Below are 23,043 nucleotides of genomic sequence, written 5' to 3'. Positions count from 1 at the left end.
GCATGGAACGAGTGAAGGAGATCATTGCTTATCCCACAAGGAGAGTTGACAATTAAAAGATGAAGGATTAAGAGCAAAAGTGAAAAATCGCTCCTGACCCTCTCTGAGGGTCTAGGGCGAAAAAATCCTAATAACACTTTCCTCATAGAGATCAAGTGAAATCAAACTCAAAACTCCAATTAAAAATGCCATTTAAATGCCTAAATGAAGTTTTGGACTAGAAAAATGAGGTATGCAAGGCCTAAATTGAAAGTTCGCTCCTGACCCTTCCCAAGGGTCCAAGGCGAAGTTAGTAGCATTCTTTATTTTACCATATTTGAGCATTGATATTCCCCAAATTCCTCAAAATTGCTCACTTCGAAGCCTTTGAAAAAGAAATTAATTAAAATTAAATTGGCATTTAATAAATTAATTTTGAGCCTTAAAAAATCGAACTTTTATTGTGAAGGCATTTAAAATTAATTTTTATGAAATTAAAATTAAATATGGAGCGCTTAAGGTCTTATTTTTATTTATTTTATCAAGTCGGCCCCTCCTTTTTACAATTTTATTTATTTTTTAACCTCTTTTTGCCAAGTCGGCCTAGAGGGAGCAAAGGGGTGGGCGCTCTATATATTGGAGGTGTTTTTTTTTCACAATTCAAATCATTCACTCATTGCTTCAAGTGCGAATTTGGAGAGCAAGAAGGAGGTGCGAAATCTGGTCTATTTGGAGCGAATTTATTTCAAGTGTTGGAGACTAGAAGGAAGTGGAGTTGATTCTTGTGAAGACTAAAGGAGGTGCATTTTATTCAAGGGAGAACTTTTGATCTACATTTTGCCTAGCGAAATTCATCTATTTTTGCATCATTTCTTAGAGTTTAATACTCAAGGGGAGGTATGGCGAAATCATCTTGACACCCTTGTTGAAAATTTGAATTTTGAACTTTGGTTTTGAAAATTCCAAGTATTGCATAGTTAATTAGGAAATGATAACTCAAGATTTATCATGAAGTTTCCTAATTAAAATCCTAAATCTTCCTTTCTACTCTATATTTCTACGCTTCAAGGTATATTACTAATTGTGAAATGTTATGTAGGTGTCAAGATGGCGACTCCAAAGGCAGGAGCATCTACTAGTCGTCCGGCTCTCATGAAGGAAGATCAGAAGAATGAAGAATTGGAGACCAGGATCGTGTCCAAATGGAGCAATATCAGAGATACCAACTTGGGAAACTTCAGTATGAAGAAGTTTCGAGAGGTCCCCTACATTGGCAAGCCATCATCTGTCGCAAAGAGAATAATTGAAAGTGGCATCATCAAGGCGGCCGATTTCCCTCCAGCAGTCCAGTGTCATGAACTGATGATCGAGTGTGCCCGCCATTATGACTCACAATCGAGATCGATCGTATCCAAGGAAGGAAACACTTTGGCTTACCTTTCAGAGGAGGCTATAAGTGAGGCTCTTCATCTTCCAGAGCATAAGGATATGATTTACAAAAGCCTAGAAGGCGCCAGGTCAATGTATGAAGATGATCCTGACACTTGCTTGAATCTCATCAATAAGAATTGGTTGCTCAAAAGTCGTCCTCGCCTGGGCAAGATTCCCAACACACCACATAGGATCGACTTCCAAGAGGAGTACAGAGATTTGAAAACTTTGCTCAATCGAGTTACAGGGGCTCCTCAAGCCTTCTACTTCGAAAAGTGGATGTTCTTCTTCATCCAAGTGATAGTCCAAGGAAAAGGAACGATTCACTGGGCTAGAATTATTAGCCATTGTCTGGATGTGCAGTTGAGAAGCCTAAGACCTACTAAATCATTCCACATGAGCTCATATGTCATATATGCCCTGATCAGGAGTTTCGAATATGCAGGGCTACCTCACAGAGGAGTGATCGGAAGAGGACCCGGAGAAGTGAGAGTTTGTGACTCTTATGTTCATTTGCATCATCCTCCTAGAGGTGACTACAAGTTAGTCAATAACACCTTCACGATGAACATCACTAAGATATTGCAAGGTGGGATTCATAATCGACTATCTCTGGATGCACAAGAACTTGTGAAGAAGCATGGTGCATGATTCATCCAGTTTCAAAAGTTTACATATATCAGAATTCATGGGTGTCCTTCACCTCCCTACATGTTGCCGAGGTATCCGACAGACAGGATAGTGCTACTTGAGGTGACCAGACAGTTGGCAGCTTATGCAAAGGTATTCAGACACAAGCATGGAAATGGAGTTCCCGTGCCCATCATATTGGGGAATTCAATTGAGGTATGTCCTAATACTCAAGCCTCGGAGGATGCAGAGAAGGAACTGGCTTTATATTCATTCACGTTCTTTGCCTCCAGGGAGAATTTCGATCCTCATGGTTATATGGAGGAGACAGTTGGCAAGAAGTACAAACACGAATTTCAGGTAGAGGACTTTTAGATGAATCTCTCAAGTGATTTAGAAGTGAAAAGAAAGATGCATTCCAGATTACCTTTAGATTTCATCAGGAAATGCAAAGTTTACAGAGTAGCCGATCAAGCTCAGGACAGTGGCAGACATCTCCAGTCATCCTATGACAAGGAAGATAAGAGAGTGAAGATAGATTGGAGTGAGCCTGAGTTTTCAAACTTGAGAACTTTGATGGCTCCAGTTTTGTCATGTACTCGCAGATGGGTGGATGTACAACATCAGAAGTTAAGAAAGCAGAACATACCAATGACTTTTACTTTGGAGGAAAGGCCAGAAGAAGGAGGAGCGAGCGCAAGTGAAGACAGTTCTCATCCCAGAGGCGCAAAGAGGAAAGAAAGACCTGAGAAAAGAGAACCCTCCAAGAAGAAGCAAGAGGCCAATCCAGATCGCCCATCAAGCACATCTTCTCGACATGGAAAGAAAGCAAGTCAAGCTGAAGGTCAAGAGAAGATGGTACCTGAGATTGATGAATCTATGGAATCCATGGTACAGAATGATAAACTAGAGAAGGGACAAGCACCTCAGCATTCATCAAGTCAACCTCTACAGATTGATGAGCTACAGGAGGATTAGGAAAATGATGATGAAGCGACATCTCCTCTTCGAGAAGATGAAGCGTCACCTAAGGAAATACAAGTTAGAGAGACAAGATCCGCCATTCCAGATTGGTTAAAAGAGAGACTGACAAAGGTAATTGTGATTGAGGATGAAGAGGATGTGATTGACTTAGAGAGTCTTATAGGAAATTCTCAAGAGGTAACGGAGAAGAAGAAGGCCACCAAGATGTCCAAGGTGATCACAAATGAGACAGGATCCAGGAAATTGCAGATAGCTACACCAATAGTGGACAAGTATGAAGGTGAAATCCTTGCAGATGAGTATGATGTAGAAACATTTGAGCTTGGTGCCCTCACTACTAAACAGGCACTGGATGAGGCAACCGATTCATTTGAAGCACTTAAAGACAAGCTTAAAGAAGAAATGGAAAAGAATAGAAAGCTTGAGAGAGAAGTCGGTGCTTGGAGAGGCTACTTTAGTCATCTCAATCAGCCCTTGGGACGTCAGGATCCGGCAGTATCTCCTGTGCAAGCACTTCCCCTTGAATTAGTTGGCGAGACAGAGAGAGTCAAGAGCTTGGTTCAGCTTATGAGCTCTTGGAGTGACAAATCCCACACAGTAGCCGTTGAATTTACAACAAGAATGATGAAGACAATCCACCGAGCTATCCAAGTCCTTGAGATCGTCCACAACCTAATGATAACTGTAGCCGCTTTCGCCCACACTAGAGATGTTATTATTCCTATTCTGCAAGTAATCAGGCAAACACCAAGAAAGATCCTAGCACAAGAAAAGATAATGGATGGAGGAGCTCATAACCTACTTCAGTGGTCAACTCTACTCCAGATGAAAGAGGTTCTTTTCGAAGACATCAGCACCAAATGCAATCAAGTTGAAGGTGTCATCCATCCAATTCAGGATAAGGTGTTCGAAGTGTTGTGTACCATTCTTGGCAGGAGGATCGAAGTTGAGACGGATGTGGACCTCCAAGAGTTGGAAGAGAGAGTCAAGGTCATCTTTTGCAAAGATGAGAATGTCATCACAGATGAGCAACGGGATCTAATGTTCACTACTATGCTCCTGATTGAGAAGATCAAAGAACTCGAACCTGGATGGGAAACGGCTCTTCTCACTGCCTTTGATCAGGTTATCCACTTGGAGGAGCGAATGAGGAATCTTCCCAAGATTCCTATTGCTGAGATTGAAGGAATTGTGTCCAGATTCGTTGCATATGCTAAGAAAGAGCATTGGAAAGGGAACAAGGTTCTAGAAGAAAGGTTGTTATAGGATGATGTGGCATCTTAATTATCATTGGTCTATGTTTCCTCGACTTTTGTGCCAATTAAATATTTGGTTATGCATTTGATAATGTTCATCTAAAAGGGGAACTTTTTGTAACAAACCCTAATTAGGGTTTAGGTGTCAGTATCTTAGCCGTCGATCTTCTTTTGATCTGGGCCGTTCATTGTAATTGAGGATGCTATATATACCCTCACTCATTTTCATTTTGTCATTAGAGATTAGATATTAAGGAGATAGATAATAGTTAGAGCTTTGGAGAGAAGAAAGTTATTTTGTAGCAAGATTGAGTAGTGAAGAAAGAATTTCGAACAATTGTTGTCTATTTTGGCTTTGAGATCAAATAAAATATTGAAGTTATGGTGTTTTATTGCAATTCTTGTGGCTATCTTCATGGTTGTTTACTTTCTTGAATCATTCTCAGTCTAAGTAGTATTTAAGTTTGAAGGACTAAGAGTTGTGCTTGATCTTTGGTGAGATTCACGTTCCAAACCACTAGCTTCTTACTGATTGTAAGGACGCCTTGCGTGGTCAACTGGAGATATTGAGATTGCTTGAAACTTCAATCGTTATTGAAATGTATCTTTATGGTAGTATCTATAATTCTTGATGATTTGAAAATCACTAATCACCTTAGAAGATCGCATCAATTCCAGTAGAGTTGTAATTCCTTGGCAATACTGAAATTGGTAGAATCTTACCAAGTCTAGCCTACATTGAGTCATTCTTAGGATTAGATTAGAATTCATCTCTTGAAAACCCTATCTTTTGATCTTTTTTTGAGAATTTGTTAGTGTTAGGAAATTCCTGTTCCTGCAGTCAAGTAAGAGTCACACAGACCAACTTTTGAAGTGTGTAAGACCCCTTGAAGAAACAGCATTCACAACGACCACTAGTGCTTATCCACACGTAGAGATCCTACAGCAAAGAACCTTGAAGTCACCCTGATTGATCATTTTCGCGATATCTTCAGCATTCAGAGGCTTTACTCAAGAGAGGATAAGGTACCCTTGGGTATTTTATTCTGTGTTTGATAGTGTACAAAATACACGTCAACGACTACCCAAGAAGCTATCCACATAAAATCACTCGTTCGCACATATAGACCTTGAAGTCACCTTGTGGTCTTTCTCGTAATCTTGTCACAAGTAGTAATTTTGTTCAGGAGAGGATAGCGTATCCTTGGATATTTTATTCTAAGGTTCGATATATGATAAAACGTACACCAACAAGTCCATGAGAGGAAAAACGCACCTCATCGAGACTGAGACCATTTTCATCATTAAATCAACTTCTTTTGATCAAAAATGGAGTGGAAAATCATGCTCCATCGGGACAAAGTCCATTTTCACCTTTATTGCTGAGAGGAAAAACGCCTTCCATCAGGACAACTCACTTTTATGCCTTAATTTTATGGGGGGAAAATGTCTTCCATCGGGACTGTGATGATTTTCACACTATAAAAGCCCAAACTTATCAAATTTCATCATTTCATGCAGTAGAAATTCTATTTCCATCGGGACTTTTAACATTTTGGCTTGATTTGAGGGGTGGAAAAGAGGAGCCCATTGGGACTTTGTGCACATTTGACATATTCTACCTCCTAGGAGTGAAAAAACGACTCCTATAGGGACTTTTGACACTCTAGCACAAAATTTACATCAATTTGCAACATTCTCATCGTTTCTTGCTCACATTTTAAGGCAAAATTGAAACTCAACACTTAGAAAAATAAACTGACAAGCTAAGGCAACTTGACACTTAGGATCATTTCCTTGCATTCTGACATGACACCCTCTCATAAGCAAAGGCTAAAACTAGGAAACTATGCAAAACATCTACCCTAACAAACAAAAAAGTGGGGGTCCCCATTTGCAATGGGGCGATGTGTGAAAAGGTCACAACAGGTGCTAAACTGGTTTCGATTATATACTCAAATCCAAATCAGCTATGGGTTAGAATTTTAAAAGACAAATATCTAGATAATCAAGAAAGGATTTTCACTATTCAAAACCCTCGAAAAGGGTCAGTGATCTGGAATTTTATTGTTTCATGTAGACCAATGATTATAGATCACATTACTTGGCAAGTAGGTAATGGATTATCAGCCAAGTTCTGGGAGGATTCTTGGGAAGGCAATAAGGCGCTAGGAGAAGATCATAGTCTGAATGATTTAAAACAATGTCTTGGCCAGAGATGGGGATTAAAAGTAAGAGATTATATGGAAATGAAATGGTGTGAAGGAAGAATGGAGTGGGACTGGAGGTCTTTGGAGAATGTAGATTTGACAAAAGATCAAAAAAAAGACTGTCTAAAATCTTCAAGCAGAGTAAGGTCCTATTAACTGATTCAGAAGACAGAGTTGTTTGGTGTGGAGCAATGAATGGAAAGTATTCAGTGAAGCTAGGATATTAGTTGCTGGATAGGAGAAAAGGGGAGGAAGGATGGCCTTTCTGATTATGTTGGGGGATGGAATGCCTTCCGAAGGCAAGGGTGTTTGCATAGTTGGCTATCAAAGGGATAATCTTGACAGAAGAAAGAAGGAAAAGACTTGGCTTTTGGGTCCATTGATATGTGTGATGTGTGAAAAGGAGGAGACAGTTGACCACTTGCTACTACATTGTGAGGGAGCCACAAAGTGTTGAAGGATGGTTATGCAAAAGCTGGGATGGCAAGGACCTTTTCAGGAAACACTAAAACAGCCATTTCTATGATGGTCGGGAGTGGGCCAGAAATCTTACTTTTTTGTGTATTTGGACGATTTGTCCATCTGCTATTATTTGAGAAGTATGGAAAGAAAGGAACAGACGCATTTTTCAAGATAAAAGGGAGTCCATTGACAATGTACGTAATAGGATCAATCATCTTATTGAAGAGATGGTGGTAGCTGCGGCTTCCCAATTCAATAGTGTCCATACCCCTTTTACAAAGGAAGACAATAGAATTCAAATGGAAAGGCCAGGCATTAAATTTCGGCCTATTAATGGGCATGGTCGGGTGCATCTGGAACTTAGTCATTCAAAGGGGGTGACATGGACGAAACCTATGAAAGGATGGTATAAAACCAATTTTGATGGAGCGTCTAAAGGGCAATCCGGTTCAATACGGGTGCGGAGTTTATTGATAGGGATTGGCGAAGGAATATTATTGTATTGGGAGCAAAGAGGCTAGATGATGGGATGAGTAATGTTGCAGAAGCTAAGGCAACTCTTCTAGCAGTTAAACTTGGTGGACAATTGGGCATTTCGAAGGTACACTTGGAGGGTGACTCTTTGATCATTGTAAATGCAATCAAATTGGGAGAGGCTCAAGCTTGGCATTTAGCAAAGTACATAAATACAATAAAACAAATTTTGGAAACATTGAATGTTTCCAAATTTCACATGTACAGCATGTGGAGAATGAGGTGGTGGACATCCTCTCAAAATGGGCATTAACATTTAATGATGAGAGTGAGATGAAGGTTGAAGATTTAGATAATCTTACAAGCGATTTCTAACATTCTCAGTACACCATCACACGTAGGATGCATTTAAGATTAGTGAAGGGAGGATGAATGATGGGACAGGGGTCTCTGTGTGGATTTAAAGGTGGCGGAGGGCAGTTGACGCAACAGAAGGAAGCAACGAGTGTTCTCTAGCAAAGCAAGATGGAGGCGACATTCACACTGTATACGACAAGGCAGCAAGCAGCTTTCTTGGGGAAAATATCTGCGAAGAGGTTTAAAAGCCTTTTCAAATTTGATGATGTGGTGTTTCTACAAATAATGGAAACACTCTTGGGAGATGTTTTCTTGCATACTGAGCATAGGTACCGAACCAACATGGACATAGTTTCCATGGTGGTTGTGTGGGGACTGGAATTGGGGGAGAGGGAGGAGACCATTAAATGGGCGATGAAAGCAAATGTAGATGAGGACTGGATTCATGGACTTAACTCTGTGATGGAATGGGCCATTCCAGGTGCTGGCTTAGATATTAGAGAAGGAATTGAGTGTGCTGATGCAGATGAAGATTATGAATTAATGTTGTTCATGCGTTGGCCACTTGGAGTTAACAGAGAGGAAAGAAGAGCAGAGGCCTTTATTGGATGGGATTCACTGAAAGTTTTTCTCCGAGGGAAAGAAGCGGAGAAGGGAGAAGAATGTTGGGATTGTGAGCAAGGAGATGGGTCCCAAGGAGAAGAAGAGGCGAACGGCGAGGAAGAAGGCTACAACAGGGCCCATGAATGTGAGTGCCAAAGATACTGGAGCGGGTAACAATTAAGGGATCTTCCTTTGATTGTTGTCCATGATGTTGTTTTAATCTTTTTGTAAAACTGTGTTAAAAATATATGCATGTATGGATTTCTGGGTGGTGTGGGTAGTCGATAGCAGGGGGGGTTTTGGGTTTTTTGTACATTCCCGGAATGTGGCATTGCTTTGGTTGGCAGGGGTGGTAGGGTTTTGTCTGGTTTTTTGCACTATGCGGCAAATTTTGATTTAGCAGTTAGAATGCAAAAGTAATGTAAATGGTGGTTTAGGGGGGTTCTAGGTAGACAGTTTTTTGATATAGAAACATCAATGTACATGCTATTTACAGAAATAATAAAATTATCTATTACCAACCCAAAAAAAAGGGAAGAATAAGAGGATGAGGATAAAGAAGAAAAGGCAAAAATCAAGGAAGACAATATTAAAAGAGAAGAAAAAGAAGAGAGAATATCTTATCATGTGCAATTTAATTCTAAAGAAGGAAGATTTCATATTTCAATTTTTTGAATGCATTTAAAAGAAAAAGTCATTGGTTAGAGACTTTGGGAAAAATTAATATTAATGTGCAAAAGAGATTCTTGAAGACTTGGTGTAGGAAGAAAAAGGTAACTTTGCAAGATATTACACATAGCCAAAGCAAACTCAAGGTAGAGCAAGTTCAAGAATCAATGGAAAATGTAAAGAAGAAACAAAACAAAAAACGAGGGAAGGGAAAAACAAAAAACAAGAAGAAAGGAGTATTTCTATTCAAGAGACAAAAGAACAAGTGGCAAAAAAGGTTGAAGAAACAAATATATCAAAGAAAGTTCCAATGTTGGCAAAAGTGCCAACAATACTGAGCGAAGCGTGATACTAAACATCAAGGAAACATTATGGACATACATAGAATCATAGAACCAATCATTAAGGACTTGCATGAAATCAAAAGAGCAACTATAGGAACCTATTGCATCAAAGAAGTAATGGTTATGTGTGGAAGCAAAGGAGAAAATATCTATGACGATGAATAGAATCAAAGAGGCACAACAAAATATAGAACAAGGTTGGGATATAGGTACAATCAAACAAAAGCCTCAACGAAGGTCGCACATGGGTAGTTGGATGACAGGGCACAGCATCATATATGTATAACTTAGCGTTGTGGCCATTGATGATGAACATAGAAACCAAATCCAGGCAGATTTGGTTCAAACCCAACTGGATCCAGATCTTTTGGACGGGCTGGATTTTTCAATACCTATAGAAATTTTACCAAATTGTTTTGAAAATCCCAGATCTTCAAATTGTTTTAACCTCCCAAATTAATCAAATTTTTATAACTCAGTAACAATGATGCCAAATGACAAGGCATAGTAGACAAAAAGTCTTTACATATTCTAGACAATCCTACAATGATGATATTATGCTTACATAAGGTCAATTTATGGGTTGAAATAATGATACTTGCATATGCTGAACTTGGCCAGCCCTGAAAACCACATGCTAAAGGGCTTATTGATGATAGCATCTTTTACAGATTCATATAATTAATAAGAATGTTGCAAACCATTAACTAATAGCTAATCATGGAATTGGACATATTCTTGGGCTTATGTTTATGCTTAATTTACATCTCCCTGAACACATTTATGGCTCTAAAGTCTAAACTGATGTTAAACGTGGGGACAAATGGATGATCATCAATAACTGTAAGCATGTGTATAAAACTATAGACATAAAATTGAACTGTTATTCATGAATAGATGTCAATAACATGCATATTTAAATAAGAGCCTCCTTGTTATGCATATCCCTGTTATAAGCCTTATATTCTCATGGACAACTATTCTTTGGTAAGGCACAGTCCAAAATGGTCCAGTCAAGCAAAGGAGAGTCTTAATGCAAAAAGATCACAGGTTAAAAGGACAAACATTATAATATGAATATTATAATTCATTCAACCTTTCATGATCATTGTTCAATTCATTCATGACACATTTATCTGGTTAGAAGCATCGCTACAAACTTGGACAGATGCCGTTGAAGCACCATACTAAAAGCATGGGCTCTAAGGTCTAAGGTGTAAATCAAGTTTGTCACTTATTTACTTATGAGGGGGAACCGCATGTGATGTATCCCCATGTACAATTGAGCTTAAGGCAACTGGAAATATGAACTATAACCATATGACACTGATCATTGAATAAGTGGCTTCGTGGGAGGTCTGTGTAAGCCATATTTCATGCTCTCCAGGCACCATCTCTGATTTACGTGATGATGAGTGAGCAAACAATGCTGTCATATTCCCCTTGAGCTTGAATAGGCTTGGACTTATTTGACACTACAGTTATTCATTGTGCTTTGTGTCTTTCAGTGTGAGTAGTTGGTTTTCTAATACTATTAATTTTTATAAGTAATGCAACTTCATTCTGTAAACTAATATGTGTCACTAGAATAGAAGAAATTATTTCATTTGTATACTCAATCCATTTTGTTTTCTAAAATTTTTGAAGTGAAGAAAATGACTTGCAACAAAACATCTAAATTCAGGGGCATAAAGATAGATCTAAGCTAAGAACTTGAAGAAAATTACCTAAGTGAACATTGATGAAAAAATTAAAAACAAAGGCTAAAATTTAAATAAGTCTTGAACCATTCATATTTACTGATTTGATTCAATACCTACAATAATAAGGCTCTCGTTTCTTCAAATTTTAACCTCATTAGCCAAATGCATTCTTTTGATTCCTGAAGAAAAATTATTTTACTTTTAAGTCTTTCTGATGATGATAATCACTTGCTGTGAAGGTAAGTTAGAAGTTCCAAGCTTACCGTCACGAAGACCATATCTGCCTCAGAAACAGCTTCCTCAACTGCACTCTGACTCTCTTTGGCAGCATTCATTCCAATCTCAGGGTTTCCCCCTGCACCAAGTCCTCTTGTCAGTTCTTTTCCAATCTGCAAACGATTATCGGAATACACAGGTGACATTCTCAAGGCCTGTACATCAGTGTTGACAATCCAAAACTCCACACCCTTGAGTTCACTCTCAATCATCCTATTCACAGCATTAGAACCACCCCCACCAACTCCTATCACCTTGATTTTGGCTGCATTATTATTGACGGGTGGAGAAGAATCCTCCAATGGAAAAGGCACATTATTTGTATTCTGTTTCTTTGAGGGGCCAACTGGATTTCGTCCGTCCCCCCTAAGAATTGAAACTTCAGGATGCAAATCCAAGAAGGGATCCTGTCTGCTGGACGAAGCAAGTGATGCCAAGATTGATTTTATAGAATGCTTACTTCTCTGGTGGCTCCGGAAATATCCTGCCACATTGGAATAAGGTGCCATATTAAGCTGTCTAGACAGAACCCTTCTGCATTCTCCCGTACTCTCCATGCGTAAACCAGAATGTCCATTCACGACATGGCTGTCAAGGCATAAACTAGATATGACTCTACTTGACTCTGTGCTGTTACTCCATTGTAGTTGAGAAGAAGCAAAGGCCCCAGCCATTGACCTTGTCGACAGACGCGGAGTCGATGATGGTAACGAAACAACTGAATGGCAACTTCTTGAAGATGTAGAAAGACAGCATCCTTGCAGCCTAAAACAATAGTTATTATTTCTAATGCTTGGATAAATAATGCCAGCAGGCACAGGAACTGCTGAAGACTGAATCCCAGAGGCCATTTTTTACAAACCTAACAGAAAACTTAATGAAATTTGCTCTCAACAAAAACCCTGTACTTTCTCTTCTCCTCCTCCTAAACACCATCCCAGCATTCTGACCTCTTTCACATTGATACATTGTACTTTCTTAGAGATAAACATACTGGCTGGCAATTTTCATTCCATTAAAGAAAGACCAAAACAAACATTATTTTAGTAAAGTCTCCGAGAAGCACGGAGTATCAAGCAGTTACACAACCAAAAATTTAAACTTCCACTGCAATTAATCTTTAGTAAAACAACTTCCAGGGAAAAAACTGTGTATAAAGAGATTAATTTTCAATGCTGCATAAAATACACAGAATCCGCTCTATCAAGCGTACAAAGCTTGAAAATTTGAAAATTTGTTTATTGAGATTGTACCCTAAACACACACTCTCTGGGAAGTGACCCTAACTAGTTCACCTGTAATTAATTCAAATGGGAGAAAAGAAAAATCAAAAAACAGAGAGAAAGAGGAGAAAGGCAACAGGAATGTGCAGTGAAGTTAGAAATGTTAGACACGCAAACACAAGCTCCATGAGAGTTAAAGGCCTAGATTTTCAGACATTCTGTTTCGAGACATAACTACCAGGGTTCGAACGGGACCATCCCTACAAATGAGATAAAATAATACCCGAAATATAAATGTTTTCAGCAGCAGTTAAAATAATATCGCCGATGTGCAAACCCCACGATAGCATTTTCCCAATGTATTTCCACAAAGATGAACAAGGCTTGCAGAAAAATAGTTACCTGTAAACTGTAGTATAGACAACAGTTTTTCATTTAAAGGATTCAGTTATTGTTGACTGACCAATCTGGATATTAATTCCACGGTGAGCAATGCGCACTTGTAGTTTTCAGAAGGAAGAGTTGGGCAAATACACAGGACCACCATTTTTTTCTACACTTCTATTTTTTTGTTACAGGTAAACTGTATTTTGTTATTATGATTTCGGAATTAGTAGATTTGATCTTTGTGAAGATGGGATTAGGAGGTGTACAGAAAGTGGGTGGATTGATTTTTGGGCCTTCGTAAAAGGAAAGATGCGCAACAAATGTGTGATTGTTATTTGTAGTCGCATTTCGAATCAACATGAACTCATTACTAATTGGCTCGTGGAATTGCAGAACCCTAAAAGGTAGGATCATCATGATAGTGTCCGAAGGTGTTTTGTCGGTTATTGAATTTATGAAATTAAATGAAAGATTTTAATGGCATCTATGAGAGCAAGCATTTTAAGAGATCAATAGATATTTAAAAAAATTAAAAATAGTTTTTAAAAATTAAATAGTTTTTCGCTTTATAATATGGAATTAAAAATTTTGAGCAAAAGTTTTATAGTTGAGGCTCGTTAATGGGTTGTTTAGGATTGATCCTCCTTGGTGCGATAAGAATAGTGAAATTTGGATGAAGTCGAATGTTGGATGGATCAAGATAAATTTTGATGGTATGTCTAGAGGTAATTCAGGTGCATAGAAAGCTGGATGCATTGCAAGAAATGATAAAGATGAAGTGTTGGTAATGGGAGCACAAAAATTGAATGATGACACCAATGATGAAGCAGAGGCGCAAGCAATGCTCCTTCTTGTTTCTCTGTGAAATAGATTGTTACTGTCTAGACTTCATCTAGAAGGAGATTCGAAAATAGTGATTGACGCCATTGCTAAAGGAGAGGCACGGAGTTGGAAAATAAATAAAATTATTTCTATAATTGTGCAAAAGCTTAGAAATTTTCAAGAATTTTAAATTTTGCATATACAAAGAGAAGGGAGCGAGGAGGTGGATTATTTATCTAATCGAGGGTGCAATCTCAATGAGTAGGAGGTGAGATGGTGAGAAGTCTTACGGGAAGGTCAGGGTTAGTAAGAATGGTAGAAGGTGATGTTATTTACTGAGGCGGCAAATAGTTGTTATCACCATTGAAAATTGGCAGGCTTTTATGGGAGAAGGTTGTATCAACCTACAACAATAATGAAAGGATAGGGAGTACACTACCAAATCCTTTTTTCACATGTTGCATGGTAGGTTTCAAGAGATTGTACAGAATTAGTATGTGCAAGTATTAATGGCAAGGCAAGATGGTGTCATGCATAACATGATGCCAAATTTGAAAGGATTTTGTGAGAGTGGTAAGGAGGTTTTATTTATCAAAAAATATTGTGATGGTTCATTAGCAAAGTTGAGGCAAACACAGCTCAAACCAGTGCTACTTGAAGTGTGGAGATTGAAGAGCTCAGATCTACATGAGACTAGAAGGAGGAAGTGGTGGGAGTTGGTGGCATGGGGGTAACAATGGAAGCAAACTTCTCCCTTGTCACAACATAATAGCAGTTGGTATTTATGGGGACAATATCAAAAAAAAAAATGTGCAACATTTTTATTGTATACACCTAAAAATTGGCTATGAGCAATTAAATAAATATTTTATATTTATTTAATATTTATTCTTCTATTAAATAGTTAATTCGAAAAGATTAATTAATTTAATTCATTTTCATATCTTTCTATTAATTAATATTTTATTAATTAATTCATTAATCCTCTAACCAAGTTAATTAAATATCTAATATTTAATTATCTTATTCCTCTAATTAATTAAATATCCAATATTTAATTATTCCTCTAATCAAGTTAATTAAATATCTAATATTTAATTATTTCCTCCAAGTTAATTAAATATCTAATATTTAATAGATATTCTCCTATCCTGTAGTCTCAAATATTAAATAATTCCTAAATTATTTAATCCCTTTTTCCAACTCACCCTCCATCTCCACTTCATCTTCCCTTTGCCAACTCATCAAACATGTGGCTAAAGAAATTAATATTCCTTAAATATTAATTCATGATTTATCTTCAACCTCCAAAATTAATGAAATTGTGTACGTACACACATTTCATAACCATTTCCTATATTCTCTCCAACACCCCCTACATCTTGCGAAGGACTTGAGTCCACTTGTCCTACCATGCCTAAATTTCCTCCAACCATCCCTAGATTCCCTCAGTCAGCAACCCAGTCAAGGTGAGATGAGTGACACTTGTCTTCTCCTTCCCCCTTTCTCTCAACCTTCACCTTTGCTCATAGCCATTCAAATCTGCAGATCTGATCATGACCCTTGATCTGAGCCACATCATCTTATCCTCACAAAGTCTATAAAACCAAGAGCTTCAGTTGAGAGGAAGAGAGTCTTCAAAAAAAATAGTTTTCAAGTCAATCTTATGCATCCGTGAGGTTTTGAAGCAATTAGCAAATAGCAAATATCATTTTAGCAATATTATCATATAATATCATTTAGCATAATCATGTAGCTTTGCATATCATACTATCAGTTAACTACAAGTTATCAGTTCATTCTTCATATGCCATCTTGGAAGTCAACAGTGCATTGTCTGAGAGCACACCATCTGCAACTAGGAACAGTGGAGTTAGGACACAATGAGACATAAGCCATGAAGGTAAAATAATGTTTTACTTTAGTATGTATTTCATGTAGTTTCATTGGTGGATTTTGGATTTCCTATATGCATTTCCATTGTATTTTGTGAAACTAACTTATTACAGGTAACATTCTACGGATGAAATTCAAGCTCACACATTTTGGCACCCACAGTGGGGCTGGACCTCGCATATATCTTTAAAAAACTCACAAAAATAAAATTAACATATTTGTAATGCAGATTCACGCATGTGTGAATTTTGACAACATTTTTGCATCATAGGTTAGCGCTTTTGCATAATTGGTTAGTGCATATGTCATGTAGGTTAGCGCTTTTGTCTGAAAATCAATGCTTTTGCATAATTGGTTAGCGCATATGTCATGTAGGTTAGCGCTTTTATCTGAAAATCGGTGCTTTTGCATCATAGGTTAGCACTTTTGCATCATTGGTTAGCGCTTTTGTAACGCAGGTTAGCGCTTTTGCATCGTAGGTTAGTGCATTTGACAGAAAAGTTTGTAACCGTGATTTGAAATTAGGCTTGTAGAAGCCCACCTAAGGTTTTTCACTAACTTTTTACTATTTTGCAAGTTTTTAACAATTTCTTGAAGATTTGGAGTTAAATCAGGATTTAGTGATTTATTTTCTAGCTTTTTGAAGTTAGTTAAAAAGAACTCATATTTCCTTTTGGGTAAAAAGAACTTCATTTTTCAAATTTGGTGTTCTAAAAAGTACCTCACTTGTTTTTGGGCTTTAAAAATAATCACATTTGCAAGGTAAAAAGAACTACAAATCAAACATTTACTTTCTTGCAAAGTTAGGATTCACATCTCAAACTTTGGGCTCTAAAAAGAACAACAATCTTTTATTTTCTTGCAAAGGTAAAAAGTACAATCAATCTTATATTTTGCAAGTTAAAAAGAACAATCAACTTGTCTGTTCTTACGAAACAAGTTACTTTTTTGCAATGATTTTCATTTTGTTGACCAGGATTTCCAAGTCCTAGTTTAGAAAATCATTTTCTATATGGGGCTAAAATAAACACCATGCTTGTTGGAGCAAAATCTCCAAGTAGAGGATAGATCACATTGTTATGGAAAGTTAAAAAGAACACTTGTATTCTGTGTCTCGAAAGTGGTAGGTATATGCTCTCCCCTTAATTGGGTGACCAAAAAGCCAAACCCACTCTTTTACGCTTTCTTTACTTTCAAGCAATTAATCCTTTAGAGGGCATGCCTTCCCAAGTTGTCTTGAGGGGGCCAGTGAGAAGGGAATGACCTAAAGTGGAAACGGGCTAATATCAAGTCCTTTCAATCCACTCTAAATAAATCGTGTTTGTGACGAAAGTTCAAACAACATGTGCTGATAAGTTCATACCGACACTATGTTTCCCCATAAACCCTATGGAGCGTAACCTCTATAGGCTGAGAACCTTCTGTATTTACAGAGCTGAAAGTGCCGCATGTATGGCCACGTGACCGGAAGCCTTTACTAAAAACTATTTGTACTAGTTGCCAAAAACCTTCTAGTTGTTGGCGCAGGAGGTCGAACCTCTGAAGCAGCTCACACACATACGGTTCCTAGTAGAGATATAAAGTTTGCCATGGGGAGTTTTCATGGAAATTGGTGCTTGTCTGCCCCAAAGAAGTGAGTGCCGAGGGTGGAGCCAGTGGGGTCAAGCATCTAAATATCCGCTTTGAATAGTGTAGCCTCGGGGGAAACTCCATGTGAGATTCAACAACTATTGTCTCAGCCTGCCATAGGGATTTGTACTTGGTTGTGTTTTTCATTTATTAAAAATTATGTCTTCTATGTCTATAACATGTTCCAAATGGTCAAAAATTGAAGAAAATTATCATCTACAAGAGATTGAAAATCAACAAATTTCTGAAAAGTGTGATCAAAAGGATAAAACAAAAAGCATTCCAACACTTGAAGCACCAACTCAAAATCAAAGTATCAAAACATCAAAATATCAAAATAATCCTTGAAGTAGGTTTGTCTCTAAACCATCAGGTATTTTCAAGATAGCTCAAAACAACTAGGTTGCTAATCCTATAAGTTATTCCCAAAAGGTTCTATAAACATCAACATTCAGCAAACTATTGATTCAAATTTCTTAAGTGCAAAAATCAACATCCTTGTCAAGTATCTCATCAGGATAATCAAATCCTCTATCATGAAGCTTGATCAATCTATACTAGGTTCCTAATCTTGGATATATCTTTCCTATTTTGAACTTAGGTTACATCAAAACCAAAATTGCACCAACATTGGAATCAAACTTGTAAACTGTCAAATGCTTATATGAATTTTAAGTATCACCTTAAGAAAAGAAAACCCAGTTACAAAGCTACTCAGAAGAGAATAAGATTCTTGTATATCAATTGCAAGATCTTACTGAAACATAGAACATTCCTACATCGTTTTCGTCACTACTTACGTGGCTGCGGTACAGAATTTGACAGTGAAACTCTACAAAGACGTGCTTTTCAACAAAGAGACACTTTATCCCAACGAACAAACAATAGTGGTAAGATCAATAAAGCATATCTTCCTAAACCAATAATCACCTATTGACCTTGTCCTTGGGAACTTTTGACAACTTTGAAATAATCACATGTCAGTTTGGACTAGAGCCCAATACAAACAGCTTAGAAAACAACAACAAATGGAGGAAGAAGATACCACTTTTGGATTTACCGTTGTTGACGAAGAAGCTATCAATAGCACCATTAGAGACCTAGATCAAGATTTCAAATTTGATAGGCTAATGGAAAAATTGTTGACAAAACAAAAAGAAAAATATATCTTGATGTTGGCAAAATCTGGAGCTAAACTACCACAAGACTTTAACATAGAAAGCTTAAAACAAGACGCGGAGACAAGTAACACCCAAAACACAGATGAGAAAAATAACGAAGATATGAACAATGAAGAAACAAGGAAAGAAAGGGATGATAAAAGAAAAGAGCGTAGTGACAAAAAGACTCATGACGAAACAAGGAGAGACTATGCAGATAATCCCTTATCAAACCTTACTCAACAAATACAAGCTCTATAACAGCAAATACAAGACATGCAAAATGGGACAAGCTCCAAGAAATATTCGTTACAAGATATATGCCCATATCCTTCTGATAAAAATTTGAATACGATGCCATTTCCGCAACATTGTGAGATCCCTAAATATGACAAATACGATGGAAAATCTGATCCTCAAGATCACGTTAGGGAGTTTTGTACTATGAGCATGGAATTTGCTCACGAGGAAACTTACCTTATGCGTCTTTTTCCTAGGAGTTTAAATGGACAATCAATGGAGTGGTTTTCAAGATTACCATCTGGAATCAAATCCTTTGAAGAACTTGGGAATAGGTTTATTTCACAGTATTCCTACAATATAAGGAATGAAATAACAATGCTAGATCTTTGCAATGTTAAACAAAATAATGGTGAATCCTTTATGATCTTTTTATAATGATGGAAACGCATGTTTAATAGGTATCCCCAGGATGTACTTGATCAAGAAAAAATTGACATATTCATTGATAATCTTATCAGTGAAATGAGTTATCGACTAAGGATGCAATGTCCTCCTTCTTTTGCCAAAATGATCGAAAATGGTCTGAAAATAGAGAACACAATGGTAAAGAAAGGAGAACTAAAACTTTACAATAATTCATACAACAACAACAACAATGACAAACCCAAGTTTTGGTCAAAGAATAGGAATGTCAGCAATGAAGGAAATGATGATAACAATATTGCAAAACAACAACAACCAATTTTCAATCTATCAAGTCAAATCCCAAGCAACAACAATCTGGAAAACAATAAAGTCAAGTCCTTTTTCTCTAATCCTCGGAGAAAATTCACAAATATTGGAGAATCTTTAGAATTAGCTCTAAAAACTTTGCTTGCTAACAAATTGGTTGTTTTACCAGAAGAAAGAATTTATGAACCACCAGTTAAGCCAAATTGGTGGAATGACAATCACTTTTGCAATTATCATCGGAATAAAGGACACCTAACAAATGATTGTCAAAGATTAGAACACATTATCCAAGATCTAATTGATAATGGAACCATCACGATGGATAGCCATAAGACGAATGAATCACACTTGGCTTTTAAAACTCCGCTTCCAAACTATGATAAAGGTGAATCATCCCGATTAGAAAATGACAAAGGGAAAACCAAAGTGAATTACGCTTATACATACGATGATGTAGTAAATGTGATAATTGTTAATGAAAATCCATCTTCAGAACCAATCAATGTTATCACAAGAAGCAAAGCAAAGGTAACCTTTCCAGGTATAGCAAAAGACCCAACATCTACATCACAACAATACAATTTAGTAGAGAAATCACAATGAACACCCGCTCAAATATCAATTCTAGAACTTCTCAAAATTTCACCTATGCATAAAGAAATTTTGGAGAAAGCATTAGTGGAAACAACAGTTTCAAAAGATTTGGATGTAGATCAATTCCAAAACATGGTAGGACATCTTATAGCTCCTCATTGCTTATCATTTTCTAAAAATGATGATGCATCCTTACAACATCCTCACAATGCTCCTTTACATGTTGAAGTGTCCATTAATAAAACTCGTGTCAAATGTGTACTCATAGATGGAGGAGTTGGTTTACATATTTGTGCATTAAGTTTGATAAAAGCTTTGGGATATTCAGAGAATGCAGTAGACCCGAAAAAGAAAATAACCATCAAGGCTTACAATGAAGCAGAATGTTCTTCTAAAGGAACTGTTATGCTACCAATAAGGATAGGACCTGTGGAAAAGGATACATTGTGTCAAGTTTTAGATTTGAATCTCTCCTACAACATTCTTCTAGGAAGACCATGGATTCACAAGATGCAAGCAGTTCCTTCTACATACCATCAATGTGTAAAATTTCCTCATGAAGGAAAAGAAATCACTATAATTGCAGATTCCAGTCAATATTGCAATAATTTGAAGCCAACACAAGATACCACAGTTCCACATAACAGAGAATCAGTATATCCTGCCAAGGAAATTCAAGCAAAATTATGGGAAACTTTTGAAGAAAAGCTCAAGTTAAATGATGAAGGAATGGGAAAGTATTCTTTGAATAATTTTCCACTTTCCCCTAAGTCATATGGAAAACCTACAGATGTTCAATCAAAATCATCAGGAAAATCAAAACACATGTTTAAAGGGACATTTGTTAGTGCTGGAACTCTTAAAGAAGAAAATGAAGACAAAAGTATTCTTGATTGGTTATACAAGGATGAAGATAAAACTATAGCAACAACAACAGAAGTCAATATTCCCATAAAACAATATGGCAAAGGATATGAAATCATGCAAAAGATGGGATATGAAGGGAAAGGACCAATTGGTAAGCAACATCATGGTATTTCAAACCTATTTGTCCGCATTCACAATCCACAAAAGATAAATCTAAGTTTGGATATCTGAAGTCTAATCAAAAGCAACATAATTATCAACAGCAAAAATGGAGAAAGAAATCAATTTCTAAAGAAGAAAATTGGCAAGAAAAGCTACATCAAGCGGCCGAAACAATAACCAATAAACAACAAGAGCAAGAAGATCACGAAAAGAAAGAAGAGGAGATTATCATCCCAGGGAATGAAAAAATTTCTCAGCAAGTCCTAGAAATACAAACAAAAGAAAAATTTGAACAAAATATTCCAGAAGCAGTAAAAATAGAAATGACAGAAATCAGAGAACTTTTTGCACCATACGACATTCCAGTATGGTATAGTGGAGTAATCTTAGATCAGAATTCAGAAATAGATTCCAATGAGTATGAATGGGGACCAGATGCCTTATCTACTACATCAAGTAAAGAACATAATAAAGATCAAGCAACTATTACAAAAGAAGACTTGTCTATTACAGAACAAAAGATAAAATTAGAAAGAAGACAAGAGAAACTCAAAATTCAGAGAAAAGAGACGTATGCAAAAAGAAAAGCAAATGACAAAAACAGCGACACAATGCCACAAGAAGTGCAAACAAGAATCAGATATGCAAGAACCATAGAAGAAATAAGAAATAGTCAAGTTGGATTAACTATTAGCCCAAAAGAAGCTGAGTTTGAAAGGAGACAAAATTTGTTAAAAGAATCCTCTTTAACATGTACATAAGTCTATCAACTCCAAACTGCAAATGGAGTCAATCAGGAAGAAATTTGCAATACCAAAGATGTGTGTGTTGATATAATCCATTCATTTAAGTGACAAACATCAATTGAAGAACCACTTGAGTGTGAACTACAAAATGCTAATATTAATCTTGTTAAGACTAATTCGGAAATTATTGAGAAAGACAATCCTCAAAAACATTCAATCTATGACAATACCTATTCTATGTTAAATTATGATCATTATGTCATGAACGTTGAAACACCTAATGATGACAGTGATTATGATTTACCCCTTCTTCATCCTGAACTAATTGATTGGGATAATTTAGACAACCCCGAACTAAATGTCTTTTCCAATGATCATGACTTAGTTGTGTACCTTAACACTATTGAACCCATCCCACCTAAGATATCTTCTACTACAGAATCAAGTAAAGTTTTTCATAGTCAGGAGAATGCCAAAATTTTCAGTCGCAAAAATGAAATAAAACAAGGAAAGAGACCTATTGTTGAAAACCATTTCATGGCAACATTAGATCAATCAAAAGAGAAAATAAAGGGCGTATCTGATGATGAAAACCTCCTTGAGGCGTCAGAAGATGGAAAGTTTGACATTTTTCCTTCATATTTTCAAGAAAGATCTGCTATCCTGATAGAACCAACAGAAGTAGTAAACATTGATACATCAAAGGATCCTAAAATACTTCATTTTGCTGCCTCATTATCAGAAAAAGAGAGGAAAGAATACATGGAATTCTTTAAGCAACGACAAATAATTTTTTCTTGGTCTTATGCAAATATGCCAGGGCTTAACCCAGATCTTATCATGCATCATCTTAATGTGGATTTAAAAGGAAAACCTGTTAAGCAGAAGCTAAGAAAGATGCACCCACATATTGCTCTCCTTGTCAAAACTAAGCTCAAGAAATTATTAGAAGTTGGATTCATAAGACCAGCTGCTTATCCAGAATGGGTTTCAAGTATTGTACCAGTATCAAAACCAAATAAGAGCATAAGAATCTGCACAGATTTCAGAGATCTGAATAAAGCATGTCCAAAAGATGATTTCTTGCTACCAAACATTGATATCATAGTAGACTTGTTAGTAGGGCATGAGATGTTTTCATTAATGGATGGCTTCTTAGGATATAATCAAATAAGAATCGCACATGAAGATCAAGAGAAGACAA

The 23,043-nt window shown here is 36.9% G+C and overlaps 1 protein-coding gene across 1 annotated transcript in view; it reads right to left on the bottom strand.

The window, feature by feature from the left end:
• The window catches only part of LOC131038102 (cell division protein FtsZ homolog 2-2, chloroplastic), a 121,903-nt gene extending 108,556 nt beyond the window's left edge, over positions 1-13,347 (bottom strand). Inside the window, exons 1-2 of the mRNA XM_057970410.2 lie at positions 13,004-13,347; positions 11,366-12,375 (exon numbers count right to left, since the gene is read on the bottom strand). Coding sequence (XP_057826393.1) covers positions 11,366-12,229 — 864 coding nt within the window. The 5' untranslated portion in view covers positions 12,230-12,375; positions 13,004-13,347. The remainder of the gene's footprint in view (positions 1-11,365; positions 12,376-13,003) is intronic.
• Between the last annotated feature and the right edge of the window lie 9,696 nt (positions 13,348-23,043).

Source organism: Cryptomeria japonica, chromosome 11, assembly GCF_030272615.1.
Source record: "Cryptomeria japonica chromosome 11, Sugi_1.0, whole genome shotgun sequence".
NCBI classification, from domain to species: domain Eukaryota; kingdom Viridiplantae; phylum Streptophyta; class Pinopsida; order Cupressales; family Cupressaceae; genus Cryptomeria; species Cryptomeria japonica.
Note: the sequence above shows the minus strand (reverse complement) of the source record. Positions and strands in the feature narration are given on the sequence as shown.